General features: G+C 38.5%; 1 protein-coding gene across 1 annotated transcript in view; it reads left to right on the forward strand.

The window, feature by feature from the left end:
* Positions 1-22,917, forward strand: part of LOC136250777 (uncharacterized) — a 61,053-nt gene that overhangs the window by 35,731 nt on the left and 2,405 nt on the right. The window contains exons 4-6 of the mRNA XM_066043064.1: positions 8,330-8,385; positions 12,237-12,350; positions 16,326-16,672. Of these exons, the coding sequence (XP_065899136.1) occupies positions 8,330-8,385; positions 12,237-12,350; positions 16,326-16,672 (517 nt within the window). The remainder of the gene's footprint in view (positions 1-8,329; positions 8,386-12,236; positions 12,351-16,325; positions 16,673-22,917) is intronic.

The following is a 22,917-nucleotide window of genomic DNA, read 5'->3' on the forward strand; positions in this document are numbered from 1 at the left end:
GCCTGAGGGGAGTGACTGTCTACAATGGTTATAGCCCCTTTCTCCAACAGGGAGAAGACTTCCTCTCTTATTTGAGCTAGTTGCTCTGATGGGAAGGAAGGCACTCTTGGTTTCCTCTCCTGTACTGGCTGCCCTACAAAGGGAATTTGAAAGGCTGTGACTGCCTGTGGTACCCAGCTGTCCTTTGTCAACACCTTCTAAGTGTTGACAAAGTGGGCCAATCTGCCTGCCACCCTCAGAGAACTCTCTGTCTGAGGTGGCAAAATGAACCCATACCTTTTGCTTTGGCCAACATAGGATTGACAATAACAATTGACTTTGGCAACATTACAACATTCTGTGTACAAGGAACAGTTTTTAGTCATTTCTTCGGGGAGCTCTCTTCCCCAAAGGATGAGTCTTCTTGAAGTTGGCCGGTCGAGAGTACTGTGGCTGCTTCCATGGCTTTGGTCCTCTGCCCCCTCTTCCCTGACTCGGTGAGGGGGCCTGCCGAAAAACCTGGGTTGGCTTGGACTTTACTTTCCTAATCCGCTGTAGCTGTTGTAGGCAGTCTGCTGCTTCCTTTAGGAAATTCGGACCAGAGAGTCAAGGGGCTGCACTGGTCCAATCTCTCTCCTGAGCTGCAGCAAAAGGTACCAGTTCCCTGTTATACTCCTCCAGGATCCTGGATCTCCTCATTAGTGAGGTCTTGTTAGCTACATTAGCTAGGAGGGTGATCGCTGTCTCGACAGCGTCACCTATTTGATCCATTGATACGTTTAGCTCTGGGTCATTCTCTGCTTCTAGAAGCTGATTGAGTGGGCCAATGACCTCCAGGGTCAGTCCTTGTAGGGTGAACAGGGAACGGTCAGTTGACTTTACTTTACTCGAACACTCCGAAGCCATCATAGTATCGAGGAAGGGAGCTCTTATCAGCTCGTTCTGGGGTAGAGTGTAGTGGCTACGCAACTCGCGTCTCTCAGCACCAGTCATCTTACAGGTGAAGGCCTCGGTTAGAAATGTATTAGTCCGCTCAGTCACTGGGATGACGTTGATTGGTTTAGTTCCTGCCTCTGGATCATTGTCATCTAGCAAAGGGTCCCGGTTGTCCATTTCCTCGGCCCACATGGAGCTCTGGCTACTGGCAGGTCCAGTGTTTTGAGTCACCAGGCTACTATTGTTACTAGTGAGTAGCTGGTTAGGGGGCGGGACAGAATCATCTGCCGTTTCATCCGCAGCCCTTGTGTCAACTGGCTCCTCAGAGTTGTTGGGCTGAAACAAGCTCGCACGTTTCAGCCTGTCGACGTCTTGGCATATCAACGCAATTCCATCAGTCATCAGCTTCAGCTGTGACATGATTTCACTAACGGTAGCTTCCATCGAAGATAATAGAAACACAACAAACTTCATGAGCTTGAAAAAAGGTTGAAGTGTGACCATGCAGTTTATAAGGCAGTTTCTGCGCATGCGCAAGCCTTTTCCGGTGTGCATTACTGAACTACCAACAAGCTGTAGATGTTTGGAATTAGGCCAAACACCATTGATATGTGAGACTGAGCCTTCTGAAATATAATTCTTCAAAATCATGTATTGTAGCTATGTAATCTAAAACTGTATTGAAAATTTTACATGTACAATGTATTAACAAATGTATAGCTACAGTGATACGTACTATGCAAGTACATATTTGGAAATAATGTATTTGGAGGAACCAAGGCATATTTTATTTACCGTCAATTTGCAAGGGTGTGATATGAATAATATGTAACTTGGTTAGTGAATGTGGCTTTTAAATAGTAAATACTAGCTAGAGTTATATGGCTGAACACCAAAGCAATTTAGTCAATGAGATAATAAACCAGAACTTTCATTTATAAGGTAGAAATTAAGTGAGGTGAGCAACTGACGGTAGTGGCAGAGTGGTAAAGGGCTTGGGTATATAGAATGGAGGTCCCTGGTTTGAAATCTGGAGAAATTTTTTTCCGAGGTTTTTTGCACACGTTTTTTACTTCTCGACCACAACAGGTTTGTAACTTCATGTACAGACTGATTTTCAAGCTATTCCATCTATCAGATTATCCTGTAGGCATGGCAACAGATCACTTTTGCAGTTTTCAAAATCGTGCATAATTCCTTAGTTCGATCTGTACAAAAATTGGACTGTACATTTGCTGCACTATGTTCTAACTGCCCTCCAAATGTAATGTCAATCAACTAAAGCATGCGTGAGTTATAGTGAGTGGAGCAAAAAGAAGAAAAAGAAACAAAAGATGAAGAAAAACACAAACAAAATAAGACGAACTTTGACACACTATCGTGTGTCCTGATAATTAATTCTTTTGTTTTAATTATGTTCTATATAAGCAAACACACCATTTGTTATGTAAAGCACTGTTTTCAAAGTTGTACGGAAAATGAAACAAGAGCGGGCAAAGTCAAGAGGCTAATACGAATAACATGAGACGAAGGAGTGCTGCATAATTACGTGTCATGTATTTAGACTTCTTTGTGACCATCCATGAATCTATTGACACTGTTGGTTACATTACGTATAGCAGCTACGATGTGACCAGGACATGTATCAAAATTGACATATATTAATAATGCAATTCTTATCTTATCCAAAGGTGCAGGTTGAGAAGTATAGGTCAAAAATTGTGTATGTTAAAAATTGTGTATGTAAGACACACCTTCTGGAACAAGCACACTTCCCACTGCAAAGAAATCTGAAACTTTCAGTCAGCTAGACCCACTACTACACTGTATACCTACAGGAAGCCACACCTCCTGTCTACACAACTGTAAGCAGCGACAGTCCATGAGTGACACTCTGTCTACACTGCCGTTTAATACACAAGCTAAGAAATACAAGTTATATGGAGCTATACATGTTAGAAAAGGAATTAGTTTTTCAGACCTAAATAAATATATAGAAGGGGAAATTCATCCGGTTTCATACATAATAAAGAAAAGTTTAGGCAAAACACAAAAAAAAACACAAAACTTCTGTGACTCACACCTGGACCACCAGTGTAAAAGATTCGAGCCACAGAAAGACCAGGGCCCCCACAGCAGGCTGAAACCATTCCATATTTCTAAGTAGGTATGGCACCAGGCTAGGTCTGACCGGAACTCTACTTCTAATCTTGTGAAATAGTCGAGCTGCTTTACTTTGGCTGCTGTAGCATACATACGGGCAACAAAGGACCGGCCACAGTGTACGACTTCTGTGGCATGTTGAAGGAAGCCAACTAAGGAAAAATCCATTTCTTTGTAGCTTTTTTCCTCCCCATCCAATAGTTAAGGTCTTGACATATGCAATCAAGTTTCTTCTTTGGAGCCTGATGTCCATTCTGCTGGTGTCAGTTTCAATACCTAGGAAAGTTAAAGCTGTTGAGGGACCTTCTGGTTTTTCCATGGCCAAAGGAACACCCAACTCTTCACAGGTGCGCACCAGTATTGCCAGGTTGTCCTGGCATGAAATTGATTCTGGTGATCCCATAAGAAGGAAATCACCCAGGTAGTGCAGGCAGTTGGAATCACCTTGGTCCTTGGCTATCCAGGTGAGGAGGTCTGCTAATATGTTAAAGAGTTTGGGTGCCCAAATGGTAAGCATGTGTCTAAATAAATTTTGTCATGCCATTTCATGGCAAGAAGGTGCCTGTCAGCTGCGTTAACTGGTAATAGCCTGAAGGCACTCTTTATGTCCAATTTTGCTAGTAGTGTGGTGGGGCCTAACATTAGGATTCTTTAAATTGCATCATCCACAGTGATATACGACAAACCACACAGGTCTTTGGTATACCATCGTTTACACTGCTCCTTCTTGGGTAGGAGGGGTCAATTATTAATCACAGGTTGATGGTGCTTTGGTATTACACCAAATCGACTGATCTGGACATTAGGCAACTAATACTTTTCAAATAAACCTACCGCTCTGCAGAGTGTCACTTCTTTTTGTTCACAACAGCAGGATGTTGTAGGGTTCCTTGCAAATTTCTTCTTGCTGACTTGAGTTTCTTGCTCAAGAAGTGGTTATATCCAATATGAAAGCCTCTAGTAGAATGAATTGGGTGAGTTGTTGGTTAGGTTGGTGTGTGTTTGGATCATACAGCTCTTGAAGGAGCTTGAAGGGTTGCAGGGGTATTTTGGAGGTGATTTGTCCATTTTGGTAGCCAAGATGAGTAGAAGAGAGTAGTTGCCTCAGGCAGATCATTGTTTAATCCCAATGCTCTGACAAGTGGGGTACTAAAAAAGAGAAAGGGGTGTAATTTTTTGCACACCTATCAGGTATGTACATCAAACAAAATGAGGTACTTACCCCATACATGTTTTCCCACTGGTTTACATTCTTTCACTATTAACAATACATTAAAGCAAAAAACATTGGATGAGTGAGCATGTCTACATATGCCTCAATATGGGTACAAGTTATCAACCAACAATAAAGTTAAATATAACACATTATTAATCACAATACAATATGCGGTGGGGAATCTGGCCAGTCTCACTTAGGGAAGAGCGGTTGGGGCTGCCCATGGTTGCGGGGACAATAGATTGCCTTATGGTGTACATCTGCAGCTTGGGGGTCGGAAGTACAAAGTGAGCACTTATGAATGAACTTGCAGTTCCTGAAGGGGCACTGGGGAACTGGATCAGCATTCTGTTGGTAGCATACTTGGGTAGATGAATGTGTTACATGTGCTAATTGTCTGGTTGTAGATGTTGAGTTGGTATAGTGTGATTGCCAAAGTCCCAACTGCATTCAGCAGAAGTGTGGTGTAAGCTCAAGCAGTGCTTGCGTCTGCATATGGAAGAGTTGCCTTGAGCTGAAAAGCTTATATGCCATAAAGTGTCAACCCACTTCAGGTTCTTCCTAGCTGCTGCTTTTAATCGAAAGGTGCAATCATAGCCCAGCCAATCGTCATCATAACTGGATTGTGACACTTGGATTATCAGGTCAGCTGCTCGCTTGGGTTGAGATTTTGAGACAATGGCTGTTAGGTCCCAAAACATTGCACCCATTCTAGAATGTTTGTGATAGTTTTGTAAATGACCTGACTGTATCCTGTTAGCTAGTTTCCCAGGAACTTGAGGAAGACCTTCACCAATCATCAGAGGTGGTGGATCGGGGTCCTGGTTGCTCTGTAAGGTGGAGTTGAGAAGGTCATTGTAGTCTGTGACCACTTGAGCAGAGCCTTGCTGCTGTGATTCCATTGATTTTGGTCTTGATGGAGGATTATCTTCAGTACCACCACTTGTTTCAGCCACAAAATTGATTGATGAGAGTTTTGGTAGACTCCCTACAGCTGGATAAGGGGAAAAGGGGATGGCCGGTTTATTTATTACTCTATAAAACTGCCAACGAAGTGTGGAAGGTGGTGGTTCTTGTAGCATTACCCTATGATTCCATACCCCCTACTCTTATCTTATACCATCTTGGACTATTATTGCTCTATACCTAAAGGCTACACCACCACTGACTCATTTACCAACTGACACATGGAACGAAAGGAACAGGCAAAGCCTATTAAATTGGGTGTACTACAACAATTAAATACCAATACAAAGTGCTTGTTACAACAATTAACCTGGCAAAGCATCTGTGGGGTCTTGTGCCTGGGACTCCTTCTCGGGTACGGAGCTTTTCTGCAATGATCCACAATAACTGGAAAATATCCCTGCGAGTTAACAGGATGTCCTTCTCCTGTTGCATACCATCATTTAGCTTGTCGGCACTTTGAGGTGTTTCCTCTGCTGCTCTACTGCTACAGGTTTTCTTTGTGCTTGGACCCCTCTTCTGTGATGCCTGTCTTTTTCTTGGTATAGTAGAAATGAAAATCACTTGATTTCATGAGGAATAACTAGAATTAAAGAGCACATGTTTGACACTCCAACCCAGGCACTTCACGCAAAAAGAATGAAGTTGCGCCACTATTACTCTGTGCTAAAAGCAAGGTCATGCAAATATTCCCCACGCCAGAATTTAAATCAGGTCACTAAACGCATGCATGGTGGGTGTGCCCAATTCTAATACTCCATCTCAACATTAACTGTACTTAAAGGTGTTCAAGTTTTTATTAAAGGATGATGCCTAGTGGCACAAAACATTATATGAAGCACCATCCTTTCAAATGCCTTACTAACTGCGATGAATGTTTATTATTCATTGTGCTCCAACAAATCCATTAAAACTGTGGATAGACCATCAGATAAGCCTTTGCAACATTTCTCCAACTTCAAACTCTGCAGCAATGCTAAGGGAAGTTTCTCTTTCATAGTACATGTATATGAAGCATCGATGGTACCACTACATGCTATGCCATAGACAGATTAGTACATGATATGACACCGTGTTTGGAGGTAAAGCATTTCTTTGGAGAGGTGCAAGGTTTCATCTCACAAACATGAGGGTAGAAGGTGACGAAGTTGAGTTCTCTGAATAGTTGTTGAAGATGGGTAATGATGAATTACCAGTCAAGAGAGATCAGCCATTTGGAGAGATGCATCACCAGTTCAGTAGTGACATCATGCAGTCTTTGGTGACTAATTTAACAGACACTCTTGCAGATCATGTGATACTGCGTCCAACTAATGATGAATTGAGGTTAAATAAAGCAATTCTGCAGCATATTTCAGGTGAGACTAGAACCTATTTTAGCTCAGATGACTACTGACGATGATGATGAGGAGAGGGCACAGTATACTATCCAATTGAATTTTTAACAGTTTGACACCATCTGGAATGTCTCCCCATAGGGTTTCACTTAAAGTTGGTGCAGTTGTGATGTTACTGAGGAATCTCAACTTACATGATTGTCTATGTAACGGTACATGCTTATTGATATGCCATCTAACATAAGAACTGTACTAACTATGAGTGCATTCCCTCTGTGTTTGTCATATTCTATGACCATCAATAAGGTGCAGGGACAGACATTTGTGAAAGTCGGCATTACATGGAGTGTCCATGCTTTTCACATGGACAGCTGTATGTGGAATTCTCTATAGGGCCTGTTTCCTTGATGACATTTGTGTGCAATTTAAATTATACTATCTTCGCAGCAGGGAAAGCATCATGGTATCATACATTGTGTATACAACCAGATTCTTTGCTGATATTATTCCTATATTTATGTGTGCATGTACTAATTGTATTGAATATAAGTTTTTGTATAATTAAAGTAAGGCATATTTAGTGGCTATATACACGGGGTAATATTAGAGTTTAATATACCTATCATTTGTAACCTCCAACCCCAGTACATGCAAGCGAGATTAATATAAATAGGGATATTACAGACAAATTTTCTTGGCTTTAAACGTGGCTTTTAGTAGGAGTTCAGGTGACAGCCACACAAATTTGACAAGTGATGTTAATCACCCGTTTATCGTGGTGGGGATTAATTTGTGTGACATACTGTTCTATATAGATGGTAGTAATAACATTCATTTTGCATGGGTACACCTAGTAGGTATTATTTCAAGCATAATAGGCACAAGTTTGGAGAGGTCCTCTACAGTTAAACAAGTTGCAATAAAATTATCTATTCCATTCACTGAACTTACCAATCTCCGTATGATAATGGTAAATTTAATATATACAACTGTTGCAGTGATTACTAAAGTTTCATTTTATATCATTTACTCAAGTTTGAATAGTAGATGTTGTCATTTACAAAGTATTCTAATGGAATTTTGCAATTTATGCTACAGCTATAGAGTAGTTTTTAAAGCTTATATTGAGTCATAATTGAAAATGGAAAAGCATATAATGAAGCATAATAGGCAAAATTCCAGAACCATAATATGTAAAATTAAAAGTACAATAGACTCAAGCCTACGTAGTTAATAGATAGACTCTGAAACCTAATAGCTGGGCACATTGTTGATCTCCAGTGCTCCATTTGTGTTTGCCTTGATTCCAAGTTTGCCTTTAGCTATCACCTGGGTCAGTTAAACCTTTCACCCTGTTATTTCACATTATTTCACGAGCTTGGAACAACCAGCATCCATCACTAAATCTGTCAATTTTTCCAGTGCCAGGCACTTGAAAGCCTAGGGGCTGCATCACCATAGTAATATATACAAAACCTAAACCAAGGAAATACGGCTAATGTGAGTAAAGCTTGAGAAAGCTGTTGCAGCTAAATTTTTGTTCATTAATAGAATTTTCTGGGCAATTTGTCACCACGAAAGTATTTGTACTTTCTGAAATGAAAATATTTTTACCATGAAGAGTATGTACAGTAGTTAATCATGCTAACTTGACATGCATGTGGATATATGTAATGTGCTACATTATGTACGTAATCAATATGTACTGTAATTAACATTTGTATTTTTGTAGGCTTAAATATCCTTTAGTATTTGTACTTTATGGAGCAATTTCTTCTCAAATAAATGGTGAGTGCCACAGTATCTGCATGCATGTTGCACGCATGCATAGTATGTATGTTGATGTATGAAATAACTTTTCAAATATGTGCTGATGCAGTGTCAGGACAAAGTGAAAGTAGGGTGAACATCATGGACATTTTAACTGTTTTTTTATCCTCTACCTTGCATGCCTTTCCGCTATCTCAGCCATTTGTTTCAGCATTGGGGTCACCATTGTACCGTAGAACTGATAACCACCCACTGACAGTGACAGAAGTACAGCATTGTAAAAGGGCAGACAAAGTAATTCTACGAAATCTCTTTTACAGGAGCTTTTGTGGAAAGGAAATCATAAGGACTTCTGTCAAAACATAAATGGTCTTCTGTAAATGAATGCATGTAATCAAACTTAGCTAAGTTGTCATGAGACTTCACAACACAAACATCTATCACTTGATGCACTGGGTATATATAAGGTGGATGTCCGGTATATAGATATCACAAGTAAAAGCTACCACTTGACTATTGACCAGGGGGGTAGGACAAGCCCACGTGAATTTGCAATAGTATTGCGCAAACACTGAAAGAATTTCGTGCGAGCCAATAGTCTCTGTACAAAAAGAAGAGGAAGGGGTGCGATACATATTTCAGTTCTACTTTGTTTGTTGTTTGCAACGGTGTGATCTTGAATTGAAAAAACCCAGGCAGCTATTGTCAGCAGGTTTTTTTTGGTCTTCAGCTTACAGCTGGCTGGCCCCCTCACTCTTTGGCCTGCTCCACTGCCCCTGGTGTGGATACCAGAATTGTTTGCCTGTAATATCTAGTTGAAAACTTAAAAAACTCATTGCATGTCCATTGGCTGAGAAGTTTAAAATCATGTGAATTGTGGTGAGGATTGCAAAACTTGTAAATAACTCACACTACTTGTGCATGCTCTTATTTCAAGCATGTGCTATTTACTTCCTTGGCTCTGTGACTGACTACTGTGAGTCTTCATTGTTACAAAACAAAAACTAATTACCTAATTTATTTAAAATACAAATTTTTGCATGGTTGATTAATCACTATTTTAGCTAGGGGTGGTATTGCACGTAAGACTGTGTGGACACCTAGTTTTTAGGAGCACATAGCATAACATCAACTTGTTTCCATCACTAGAGGTTTCTGTACCACCATTTGGAAGTTTTTATTTATTCTGTTGCTTTGAGTAATAAAGTATATTATCAAAATGCTTGTTACTGTATAACATTGTTGGTTACACTTTTGTGTACTACATATCAATGGTTTCTTTAATATTGGCTCAATAGAAAATCTGTATTGGAATATCGGATATCAGTATTTGATGTTGCATTGGTAAAGCTTCATGTTATTGTTATGGTACTGCTCAAATACAACGTTGTCTGGCGAGAGTGCAAACAAATAAAAATTGAAAGGGCATGACACCTGTTTCGTTTGTGAGTATTCATCCCATTTCATTTGGGATAAATACTCGTGAGCAAAATGGGTGTCACGCCCTTTAATTAGCAAGTTTTTAATCGCTCACCCTCTTGCAAGACAACGTTGCATTTGAGCGGTATCATACGTATGTATGATTCATAATAGGTGTACTTTAGTGGGATTCCTTTTAAATATATTTTTGAACATATGTGTCATATTTGATCTGAACCGCACAATGGACAAAATCATATTAGCATCACCAATGACTAGAGCTAGGCTAAGCAAACTACGCAACGCTGATTTTGAGAGACACCAGTTTTAATAGTGCAGCAATCTCAAATGGCAATTTCTGGCCTTTGAAAGGTACTAATCAATTGGATGGCTGGCCGGCCAAATGTTTTCTGTGTTGATTCTGCTGCATATCAAAAATAAGGATCCAGTGTAGGCTTGTAATTTTGTCTTTAGGGCTTCAATTGTCATCCCAATTCATTTTGAAGCCTATCTGTTCATTCATCATCCCCTGTATGCTACCTCCACCTCTGTATGAACATTAGTGAGACTACTGCACTCCTCCAGAAAACTACAAGCAGCTACATGTACAGGAAATGCTCTGATAGGTAATAAACTGGCACATTTGTGGTGTATATTTCAGATGCATGCTCACTACCCATGGCAAGTTACAATGGCTTGAAAATTTATCTTAAAACTATCATGAACCACAATTGTGGGTTCATAATAGGGATCGCCCATGTTTTTTGCAAAAATCCTAATAGAAGGCACACCTAAAAACCACCTTGAAAAGCATCCTTCAACTCAAAACAACCCTCTGGTGGTTCTTTGCAATGAGTATAGGCCCACTAGTAAGTATCAAGTGAAAAGGAAACAGTATGTGTATCTCAGACAAAACTGAAATATGTCCGGCGATCCGTTTGTTCATATTATTAGGCCAATGAAATTTGATTAGCAGTTTCGCGTCATCGCCCGCATGCTTTTGATACACCCGCATGGAATTTCATTATTGGTATTTCACATCGAAATACTCTAATAAAGCAGTCACTTTTATTCTAATAGAGCAATCAGCTATACTCTAATGAAAAAATCACTTGTTTAGGAGTTACAGAATTAACTGAATATTCTAGTAACGTACTTTAGCTAATGTAAGAGTAATCAATGTAGATCTCACTGTTTTTTGGCAGAAATCTTCATGTTTGGATGTGTGTTGTGCATAATGAATAATGAATAATAACATCAAATTTTCAAAAATCTGAGCGAGAAACTGGTAATCAAGTTTCATTGGCCTTATTATTCATAATATTATTATTATTATTCTTTCATAGGCATAGCAAAGTTTACAAGGAGAATCCTGGGATAAAAAGTAGCAAGGCTTGCTGAATGGATCATTGTACGTGTCCATGACCTATTTTTCATTTTGTTTTTGGATGGAAACAGCCCAAACCGGGCCGTTTCTTCTTGCCAAAACGCCATTACGCTCGAGAAGCCATACAAGATCGCACTCAGAGTTAAGTTTTTTGGTGTGCGCTACTTGTGGCTAATAGAATCTGTCTTTATTAAACTCAGTATAGGCCAGGAAGCTTAATCTGGGCTGATGATTTTGTTGCAAGGTGGTTTTTTTCGCTCCGTGATTGTTGTACGTGGGCGGGTTATCCAGATTAAATACTCTAATAGAGCAGTCATGTAAATACTCTAATAATGCAGTCAAGTGTATAACAACAATCCTTGCACTGAATTTGACAGCTATTAAAGGCACCAGTAATGTAAATTGTAGCTCATATTGGGAGATTCTCAGTCTGTATGCACATTGCAATTTGATCAGTTTCATGTTTGTACTGAAACGTTGACAGCATTACTATGCAGAATGCAAAATTACACAATTCACAACAGTCTTCTTCATACTCCATTACTGAATTAATAAAAAGTACACAAACTAGATGAATAAAAATTTGGAAATTTTAAAATAGGAATAGGGATCACTGAAAAAAAGCCACAAAACAAGAGGGGATTGCTGGGGTGGTAATGTAAACCACAAATCCCTATTTTGACTCACCTCAAAATGACAGAGCATGTAAGTAAAGATTTATGACAGAGTCAAAATAGGGATTTGTGATTTACATTACCACCCCAGCAATCCCTTCTTGTTTTGTGGCTTTTTTCAGTGATCCCAATTCCTATTTTAAAATTTCCAATTTTTTATTCATCTAGTATATATGCAATTTGGATTGGTTATCCACATAAGATCTAGTCACATATATACTCAGCTTCACATGCTGTTTTCTAAGCTCAAGAACTGCACACCTACATTCTTATGTTTGTACCTTTGTATGTACTTTATTTTGTACATAGAAATGTACACATATTTAGTATGGACATTTGTGCACAGTATATGTACGTACATGTGTATAATTGAGTTTATACCCTTGCAGTGTTATTTACAGCCCTACCCATCATATTTGGAACAGGCAACCTATTGTGTTCCCGTGATAATTTGTTGGTGGCTGCTAATCCCGATGAATCAACATTGTTCTGTCATTTGCAAGGTCAGCCATGCTTATACACTGTAGTGTCAAACCTAGCAATGAGCTACACAAATCCATCATATGTATCTGAAACCTGTATGAAAATATTCCACCATATGATTGTGTCAAGAAACAAAATTTCACTGTTTTTACCATTTTTATTTTCATATCATAAGTGTTGTGGAACTGGGAAAGATGTGTGTGGCTGTGTGAGCATATCATGGACCAAGGCAGTGGCTCATAACAGAGATCGCCTATGTTTTTAATAGAACACTGACCTAATTAGAAAGCATCCACAACAAAAGAAGTTTTATTTGTAAGAAGTATACCGTATTTTCGAGGGATAAAACTTTTGTGAAACTGTGCAAAATACGATTTTCATGTTTTTTAATTCACGAAAGTCTAAAAAGCGGGTAATAGCTATGTGTATAAACTGAAACATTTCACAATTATATTTTCACGAAGCTATCATCACTCACAAATTCACGAAAGTTTCGTCCCTTGAAAATTTCCGGCTATACAGTAAGTCAACTAGTGCACTTTTTGGTATAACACTACATTGCCTTTCATACTATGCTTTTCCATGTCCATGACCTATTTATACGTAAGTGTGTATTGTAAATGACAGCATCTATTCTGAACTCACTTAGCCATTGGTCTGAGCATATACAGTGCAACAGAGAACACAACAAACTGTACTTATGTGTTAATGATTCTCCAATCTACATGTTCATATGGAAACCTATGTTCTAATCACAGTATGCTCCAGAGCAACAGTGGTTGCCTACCACTGACTGCATGACTTGTGATCACTTACTGATCAGAACAGCATATATGTGGTACCGGAAGCCATACATACAATTGATTGGTGACCTCAGCTATCCACTGCCAATGCATCTAAGCTGGATATTTTGTCCATAAAATCCCAGTAAAAAGTTTGCACAATCTATGGATGTCAAGTTTTCATTGAGTGGCCCCAATGAATATTTATGTTAATAGCATTTTCAATCTATGAAGATACTATTCATTTGGGCAAAGAACTATGAATTTGTTTTTCTTAACTGGGATGAGCCTTAGCGAGCCCCACCATATGAGGATAGCTGTGAATCCTGTGATGGATTCATGTTGCTTGCTTAATTACTTGACTGTTTGATTGCTTGAATATGTAACTATGTTCATCTTCCTTATAAGGGATAAAGGCTATTAACAAGTAGACCAAACATTACAACCACCTAAGTGCAATAGTTATTTGGTTTCAATATGCATCACCACCACTAATCCATCTGATACAAACCATATAAACCATATATAGAACTAAGTATTTTTCAAGGTATGTAATTTCATGAATACTCACTTTCCATCACTTTCGTAATCTTATTTTCACGAATGGTACTGATGCAGTGTATTGGGATACCTAATATTTTTTGACCATTTTCACAATTAAAATTTCACGAAAGATATCCCATTTGCAAAATTTGCAAAAATTACACCCCTCAAAAATACCATGTATACAGTAAGTGATACATGCCTGGTTTAAGATGGTTAATGCGTGCCGGTTTGTAATATGGGTGAGACGAGTTTATAAGGATATGGTGAAGGCATTACCCAAAGGGCTCTACGGATGTTAAACAGCCGAAAAGCAACACAGCTGGCCTCCTAGGCTACCAGGTATAACGAATTCCTTCGAGTTGAAAATGGGGCGTGCCCGTACATACGCGAACAAAAATGAAGAGCAGCTTTGAGGCTTTGCCTGGAGAATTTACGTAAGAAAATGTTATAGATGATAAAACAGTTAAGAAGATATTTCTGTGCATTATTAGTGGGTTAAAGTGTTTTGTTCGAGGTACGCCTCCTTAGCAACGTAATTACAAAATTACAAAATATTTTATCAATTACAAAATACATGATTCAATTATGTATGTAGCAACAAAGTAAAACCCAATATAAATATTAGTTTAGTACACTGTTAATTAATTCCAATTAGGTTTGTTTGCTGCATAGCGTCTGGTTTTTAGAAGTAGCACAACATCAACTTGTTTGAAAAAGACATCTACCAAGAAATGTTTTGACTTCCAATGAGCCCAGCTACCTGTGACAATCTCACCAAAAGTATCGATTGAAGTGAGAAAAAACCACTCAACTATGAGTGGTATGATGAGAGTATAATAAATGGTCTCCCAAAGCTGTTAGAAGGTTGGATTCTGTGCCATACATTGGTGCTTCACCTAGTGATGGTGTGGTGCACACCTATAAGCAAACAAGACAGCTCCAAGCATTCTGTTACAGTACCAATTTCAGCTTTTTATGCATGGTCACTAAATCAGCATTGCTACTATTGACCTGTATGTGGCTCGAATTAATTAAAACCAAGGCATGTGCCAAGAGCTACATTTTGGGTGCTCCACTAGCATATTAAACTAAGTAAACAGCTAGCTATACGATATAACTAAGCAGGTAGTTTTATAGCTAATGATCAGTCAGTGAGTGCTGTTCAAAGTAAGTTTACAGACAGTAAAACATGTTTGCTATAAATAATGGGTGTGGCTCCATACATACCTACACACCTTACCAATAAATATGTGTGGTTCCATGCCTACAGACAATCACATTCTCCTGGTAAGTGGGCATGGCTCACAAAAAAAGCTGGCTTGCTGCAAAACTTGTATAATAACTGTGTGTTTATATAATCACATTGATTTGTGCACTAAATAATAATAATCGTTGAGTATGTATGGCTCCTTGTAAGCCTGCAAGCAACAATGGACATGGATTGATGCATATCTACAATCTACAGTGCGTCTACTGATAAATGGGCATGGCTCCACGTATGACTACAGACGTAACGCATAATCCCTATAAGTGGGTGTGGCTCACAAAAGAAGCTGTTAGAAGGTTGGATTCTGTGCCATACAATGGTGCTTCACCTGTCTGCATACCGATTCTAGAGTTGTTTCTGTCAGTAGTTTATCCTGCAGGCATGACAAAAAATCGCACTTGCAATTTTGGAAAATTGCTCATAATTTGCTGTGCTTCTATCAATCTGTACACAAATTAGAAGATAAATGTACTATAATATGCCCTTTACACCCTCCAAATTTGAAAAGAATCTTGCATGAGTTATGGCAATTCTTGTTAGTGTTGCAACCAGAAAATTAACAGCAGAAGAAGAGAAATACAAAAAAAATAAGATGAAGCATGTGTCTCAATCACCACTGCACCAATTTAGCTCAAACTTAGATGTCCCATTCTGAGGGATTTTTTCAGAAAAAAATAGGCTATTTCCATTGACCCATTACTGAGGTGTGAAAATGTGAAAATGGCATATTTTTTTTTGTTCCTGTAAAATACACACTTGTCTGTTGTGTGCCTGAATGTATTGACTTTTCTTGGCCGCTTGACACAATATTGTGTGTCCTGATAATTTCATAGATCTACCAATGGAAGTTCTAGGTTGTTCTTGAACATTCTATGCGTGTCCTATTAGAATTCCTCAAAAATGTGCACTCTATTAGAGTATTACAATGATATTACCAAATATTGAAATATAACATGCTATACAATATATTTATAACTCTGTCTTCATCATCATTGTGATAAGAATGTGAGTAAAATCAAACCCTAAAGTCAGCCATGGGCTGATTTTGGAACAAAAAGAAGTGAAAAGTTGAAAACATCCAAGCTATGAAAAAAAAGTGCAGTTTTCAAAAGCCTGGGTGAAAGAAGTTGTGAAATTAAAGGTGGCAGCTAAGAAATGGCTGCAATGATGTTAATGCTTATAAACTTTAATGATGTCAGCATCATCACATCCATATATTTGCTGCCACTTTTGGTTTTGCAACTTTTCACCCAGTCTTTTGAAAGTTACATCATTTTTCACAGCTTGGCTGTTTTTGAGTGAATATATATACGTATATAATTATGTGCATCTATGTAGATTATAGTGTATACACATGTATACTATTGTTTATTACATACAAAATTATTTGTTATTTTCAGGGCTTGTTATTCTGAGTACTTTTACAACATTTTTCCTCTTTTGGTTTCTCCATGTATCACATGTGTTTACCAGTTTGGCATTTCCTTTCAAATATAATATTTGGATGAGTTCCAAGAAAACCACAAGGCGGGCTTATGTAACAGAAATGGTTCTTGTAGCAATGTGTGGAGTTTTGCCAAGTATTGTTATTGTATTCACTAATGGTTATCAGTTTCGTCTCGGATTTCCACCATTTTGTGCCCCTACCAATATAGATGTGCTATTTTCTATTGTCCTTGTCCCACTAGCTCTAGGATCTGCAGTTGGATTAAGCCTGTTGTTTTCCTCATTTTGGATTTTACACAAGGTAAGTATATGTATGTACACAGTATGTACATGTACTAGAGCAATTAGAAATTATTAATTTGTAAAGTTCCAGTGATGGAAAGTAGGAATACGAATGATGGCAGCTATTCTATGTGGGAAAATCCCTACCTTGGCATTGAACAGATGGTGGTAACATGCCAATGTAGGGATTTTCCCACATAGGCCAGCTACCATCATTAACAGTTTTTGGTTCACTACTTTTATCACTGGAACCCTACTTTAGTTTTAGATTAACACTTTTTAATTGGACTAGTTTATAACTTTTTTTGTTATATCACAATGTCTCAAAATTCACCAAAATTGATTTATAACAATTTTTTAGGTACAATTTGAAGCATTTTAACTAAAACACCAACTTTTAGTCAAAAGTATTTAAAACAGGCTATCTGAAGTTAACAAAACCCTCTTTTGGCAAAATTTTTGTTGACTACAGGGTTAATATTATAGCATTTATAAGCAGTACAAAACAGCCTTTAGCCACCTGGAAACACTTGGTACAGTGGTAAGACAAAAGCTCTCAAAGTAAGAGGTACCTGGTTCGATTCCCACTACAGGCAACTTTTTCGTTTGTTTGTTGTTGTTTTTTTACCACTTTTAGGAACACATTTTAATGAAGGCCTTGGGTGCTCTATTAGAGTATTTGAGCATTCTATTAGAGTATAATTATTGATCTTTATCATGGTTTTCAGCCCCACTCCAAGAAGGATAATTTTGGTGTGATATCATTCTGAGGGGGGGCTAAGCCCACCCCCCCTTCCACTGCCTATGTGTTGTGCCATCTAACTAACAAAAATGTTTATGCCTATCATGTAACAGAGTAACAGCTAAAATGCTGTTACAATGTATTTTAAAACAATTTTTGGTCCTATATCTTGTCACATATGATTTGAGGAATGATGAAGTGCTGAAGGAAGACACTTGTCGGAACCAGAAAAGGCACATGCCACTTGCGAGTTTGTTTTAAGTTCAATATCCGGCTGCTTGTAAGTATTTAATGCTGTAATTGATGAAAGACAATTCCGTAAAGGTGATTTTCATTGTGTATGATATTTCTGTGATGGTTTTTAGGTGCAGCACTTTAGGTGGCGCCCGTCATTTTGGGGGAACCCTACTAAATTGTACTGTTTGATATAGCCATATATTTAGGTTTTCACTCATATACCGTATAGCACAAAATGTTGGCGGGAGAAAATTTTGGCAAATTTGGCAAACTGAGATGGATTCGCCAATTTATTTTCTGCCAACTTTTTAAACCGTCATTCTTGAGTTATGTGTACAGTCTCATGAGAAACACTCTAGAGCGCGCAACCGAAACAAGAAGAAAGTAGGATGTCAATTCTGAATTACTTTTCTCGCGTACAGGCCTTCCAGACCCAAATGGACCACTTTGTGGTAAAGTACCGTCGTCGTCCATACAAACTGCGAGTGCCAGAGTCTCTAAGATTGTTGAAAGTCAGTCAGTAGTGGCAGGTGGAACACTTTCTCATTTGAGGAAACCCTATCTTTATATGACTCCAGGCCAGCAATTTCAAACTGGCAAAAGAGCCGTGCATCATGGCGTCACAGCTTCTATTAAGTATTTTAAAAGGAAATACCATGATCTTCGTTTGACGGAATCCAACGTGCGAAGGTTGAAGCATCTTTACCTAGATAAAGTACCCAAATTGGAAGAGCAGAATTCGAAGGATTCAAGTGATGATGAAACGCCTGAGGAAGTTCAAACTTTGCCTCGTAAGAAGCAAGGAAGACTTCTACTGATTGGTGATGAGTTAGACAAAGAAGTCCGGGCCTATATCAAACATATGAGAGAAGCAAGTTCAGCAGTAAACACAGAAGTTGTTATTGCAGCTGCAGAAGGCATTCTCATGAACCATGATTCGAAGAGCAAGATTTAGTTGACTACTGCATGAGTATCTACTTAAGCAAATGGGGTATGTGAGAAGAAGGGCCACCACCTCAGGAAAGGAAACTGTTGAAAATTTTGAAAGCTTTAAGGAGGAATTTTTGTTGGAAGTCAAAAACACTGTCTGCATGGATGAGATCCCCAGAGATATGATAGTGAATTTCGACCAAACCGGCATACATTACATTCCAGTGATGCCATGGACAATGGAAAAGGAAGGAGTGAAGCGTGTAGAAATCGTTGCAAAGGATGACAAATGACAGATAACAGCTGTGTTTGCTGATACATACACAGGGGATTTTTTTGCCACCACAGCTAATATACCAAGGAAAAATACCTCGTTGTCTCCCACAGTATGAATTTCCACCTCAGTGGAACATAACTTACACAGAAAACCATTGGTCTAATGAGCGCACCATGAAAGAATATTTTCTTCAAATTGTTATTCCTTACTTTAGTCAGAAGAGAAAAGATTTGAAGCTTCCTGATGATTACCCAGCCTTGCTCATATTTGATAATTTTAAGGCTCAAATCACACAAGATTTACTCACGTTTTTAGATGATAACAACATCAATGTCATTCTTATACCTGCTAACTGTACTGACAGATTACAACCTCTTGATTGCAGTGTCAATAAATCAGCCAAGGACTTTTTACAACGAAAATTTCAAAGGTGGTATGCCAAACAAGTGTGTGCTCAATTGAAGCAAGAGTCAGCAGAAAGAAAGCCAGTCAATTTGAAGTTTAGTGCTGTTAAGCCTTTAAGTGCAAAGTGGATGGTCAAATTGTACGATCATCTAAAAGCAAAGCCAGACATCGTCCGTAATGGCTTTACAGAAGCTGGAATTGGAATTGTTAGTTGCCTTGATGATATAGCTGAAATATTTCCGTACCTTGCTATATAGCTGGTAGTGTTGATGTTATTCTAGTAGGCATTAATTATTAGGCACAGTTATGACAATAATTAGCATTAGTTTTGGTTACAGTTAATGAATATTATTGTAAATATGAATGTCACTGTACATGTATTTACATGAATTAATAAATGAATAATCACACAAGTAGAAAGTTTAACAATTCATAATAAAGGAAATGGTGATATCTGCTTATTATCTAAGCACTTCACCAAGTGGGATCTTATTAGTTGTTGGCCAAACTTCAGTTTGCAAGTATTTACCTTGAAGGCAATTGCTGTTGCAAATGCTATGCTAAATACTCCACAATCCTTTGATCCCTTCTGCTTTTGACAGCACACAAACTTAACAGCAACACTTTCCTTTATCTGAAACAAAGCTTGAATGATTGTCTTTGTTTCTTCATCAGCAGTGTTAAACAGAGAATCATAAATCTTAACCTCACCACTCTTACAATTGATGGTGGATGCAACAATCCAGTGATGCCAAGCTGAACAAAGGATAATTTGGACTTTTTCCCTTACTTCATTTTGTGACTATTGTGCTACCTTGCCTTGTGAAAGAGTTGAATGAAAGCTATTTAGCTCTTTAAATTGCAACTTAAGTATCTCTTGTGCATAATTTATTGTGCGGTCTGATAGTTCGTCTCCCATAATTATAGATTCACTCCCATAATTATAGATTCACAGATCCAATTTTGAGTAGCTACTCCTGCATTAGGCTGACACTGCTGAGTAGCTAATCCTGCCATAGGTCGAGGTTGCTGACTAACAACTCCTGCTGTAGACTGACACTGCTGAGAAGCTACTCCTGCCGTAGGTTGACACTGCTGACTGGCTACTTCTGCTGTAGACCGACACTGATTAGTTAACTTCTCAGAACTGCATGAGAGTTCAATCAGTTTCTTTGTCTTCATCCCCTCTGCTGATGTTGATGCAATAAATGTCAAAAAGCATGGTATTTCTATACCCCCTGCAGTAAGTCCGATGAGTAGCGACATCCACCATTTACTGCACACTTGATCTCACCACCATGCCTAAAAAAATGGAGAATATCAAAGAAATTCTTCGAGGAATATGCCCAACAACTTTTAAATCGTCGCCAATCACTTTCTTTACTGCTACAGCGTGAGTGTCATGTGCATTTTCAACTTCACGATGACAAACGAGAATTTCCCCATAGACTGGGTTCTCCCATACAACCATGTATTCATGGTAACCACAAATCATCGACTCTATTACAAAGGAGAATGCCTAAGTTACCGGTCCATCGGACATAACACAGCCACGAGGTCGCTTATGTGCAGTAAATAGAATAAAAAAGGTTTTACTATTTGCCAACTTTTTTTTGCCAATGATTTCAGAGTCATGAATTTGCCAAAATTTTCTCCCGCCGACATTTTGTGCTATACGGTACAGTATTTCAATGTACGTAGATTTGTTTCAAATATACTAGTGTGAACTTGACTATTTAGAATAGAGGCAACCTAAACCTCATTATACTCACAGGATATATCTAGTTATTAACACTATTTTGTCTCCTTATTGAGTTGGCAACGCAGCGATATCCTGCTTGTGATTTATCTATAACTTCGTAGGCATCAGGACTCCATGTGTATCACATTGGATATACACTGTCAGGCAAGGTAATATACTTTCCTCCTGATCAGATAATTTGATATTCAGATGATTGGCGTTCCACTGTATTTAACTCAGATAAATCCTTTATTTCTGGTATGTACCATGAAACCACCTAACTTCAAAGGAAATTTTAAACCATGGCTGGCCATGGTACATTTAAGTTTAACCATGGCTGGCTATGGTTTATTTTAAATGTACCATGGCCTTGATATCTGATGGTTTGTTTTTATAACAATCCTGGCAGCATTCAATTGTGGGAGTTTATTATTGCTCACGGGATGAAACCCATTCACCCAACTTTGCATCCTATAGCCAGGGCCGCCCACAGGGGGGGGTAACTGGGGCATTTTGCCCCGGGCCCCAGCCTGAAAGGGGCCCCAGGAGGCCCCATGAAGGGCCCCCTGAATACCTGTTTAAAAGATCGATATACTCTAATAGAGCAGTCAGATCTAAATACTCTAATAGAGCAGTCACAGTATTCTTCAGAGGAGCAGTGTAGCAAGCTTATAGATAAGGAGATATGGTTGGTGATGGGTAGTTATTGTCATTGCCAGCAGGTTGTGACCTTTTTTTATTTTTATTTTTTGGTCTTCACCTTACAACTTGGGTCAAGGGCCCCACTTTAACTCTTTGCCCTGGGCCCCTTAATTTCTCTGGGCGGCCCTGCCTATAGCACTCAGACAGAGGCGAGTCAACACCCATACTACCCTATGAGTTGACAAACAGAACAGTGTTTGAGTGATGTAGCAATTATTCTGATGCCCTTGTATACTGCTGTGTCATATAGAGAATGATCAATGTATCTATGCTGTGTGTGTTCACTAAATGTGGTGAAATTCTTTAAAAGTCAATCAAAACACGGGCACGTTGATCATTCTCACATGTCACAGCCATTATGCTATGAAAATGTTGTATATTCATATGTTGTTGAATTGAGATTTAGTAACACAGTATATCATGGGAAAAACGTTATGTATTTTCATACGGTTTGCAATAGGGGAGTTTAGCATAAGCATCTGGGAATGTAATTAGTGTTAATTGCATATTGTGCAACCACTGGATGCTCTGGATGCCCATAAAAATGTATTGAAGCCATTGGGTAAACGATGATAACTGACAATAAAATCTCCATTACTCACAAAGTATACAGTAGAATTTTCTGTACATAGATTGATTTCCCTTTTATTTCGTGGTTGTCTACTGTTAATAGGATAAAGGGCTAGCAAGTTATGGAGCCGCAAAGTTAAAGATTTTACAAAACAACACTTTCCAAGGCTGATACTTGTGAGTTTCTACTTGAAAACCACTCTAAACTGATGGGCAAAGCTTGGTAATAGATAATTTCTTTGATTTCATGGAGTATGAATGCTACAACCGTGTCAGCTGAAAAGCGGAATTCCACTAAAATCTGTAAATTTATTTTATTTTATTAGATTCCGAATCCAATGGACTATTTTTGATATGCAACCACCAAAATGTGTAGAAATCAATGTAGTTTCCAGTGCTGTTTACAAGACTCCTTTTGTTTCCGTATAACAAAGGTTTTAGTGTCCATGGTCATTGGTTTCCCAATGGTTCCTATACATTTTTATGACACCTGCAGATATACTAGTGGACATTTAATCCCTAATTCAGTCTACCTACCATGACTGAATTAGGGATTAAATGTCCACTAGTATATCTGCAGGTGTAGGCAACCTCCCTTGTTTCCCTACTTTTTTCTATGACCCCTAATCAAACTTAAAATTCTTAATTAATTTTTTCCTT

Source organism: Dysidea avara, chromosome 3 (assembly GCF_963678975.1).
Source record: "Dysidea avara chromosome 3, odDysAvar1.4, whole genome shotgun sequence".
In the NCBI taxonomy this organism is placed as follows: Eukaryota; Metazoa; Porifera; class Demospongiae; order Dictyoceratida; family Dysideidae; genus Dysidea; species Dysidea avara.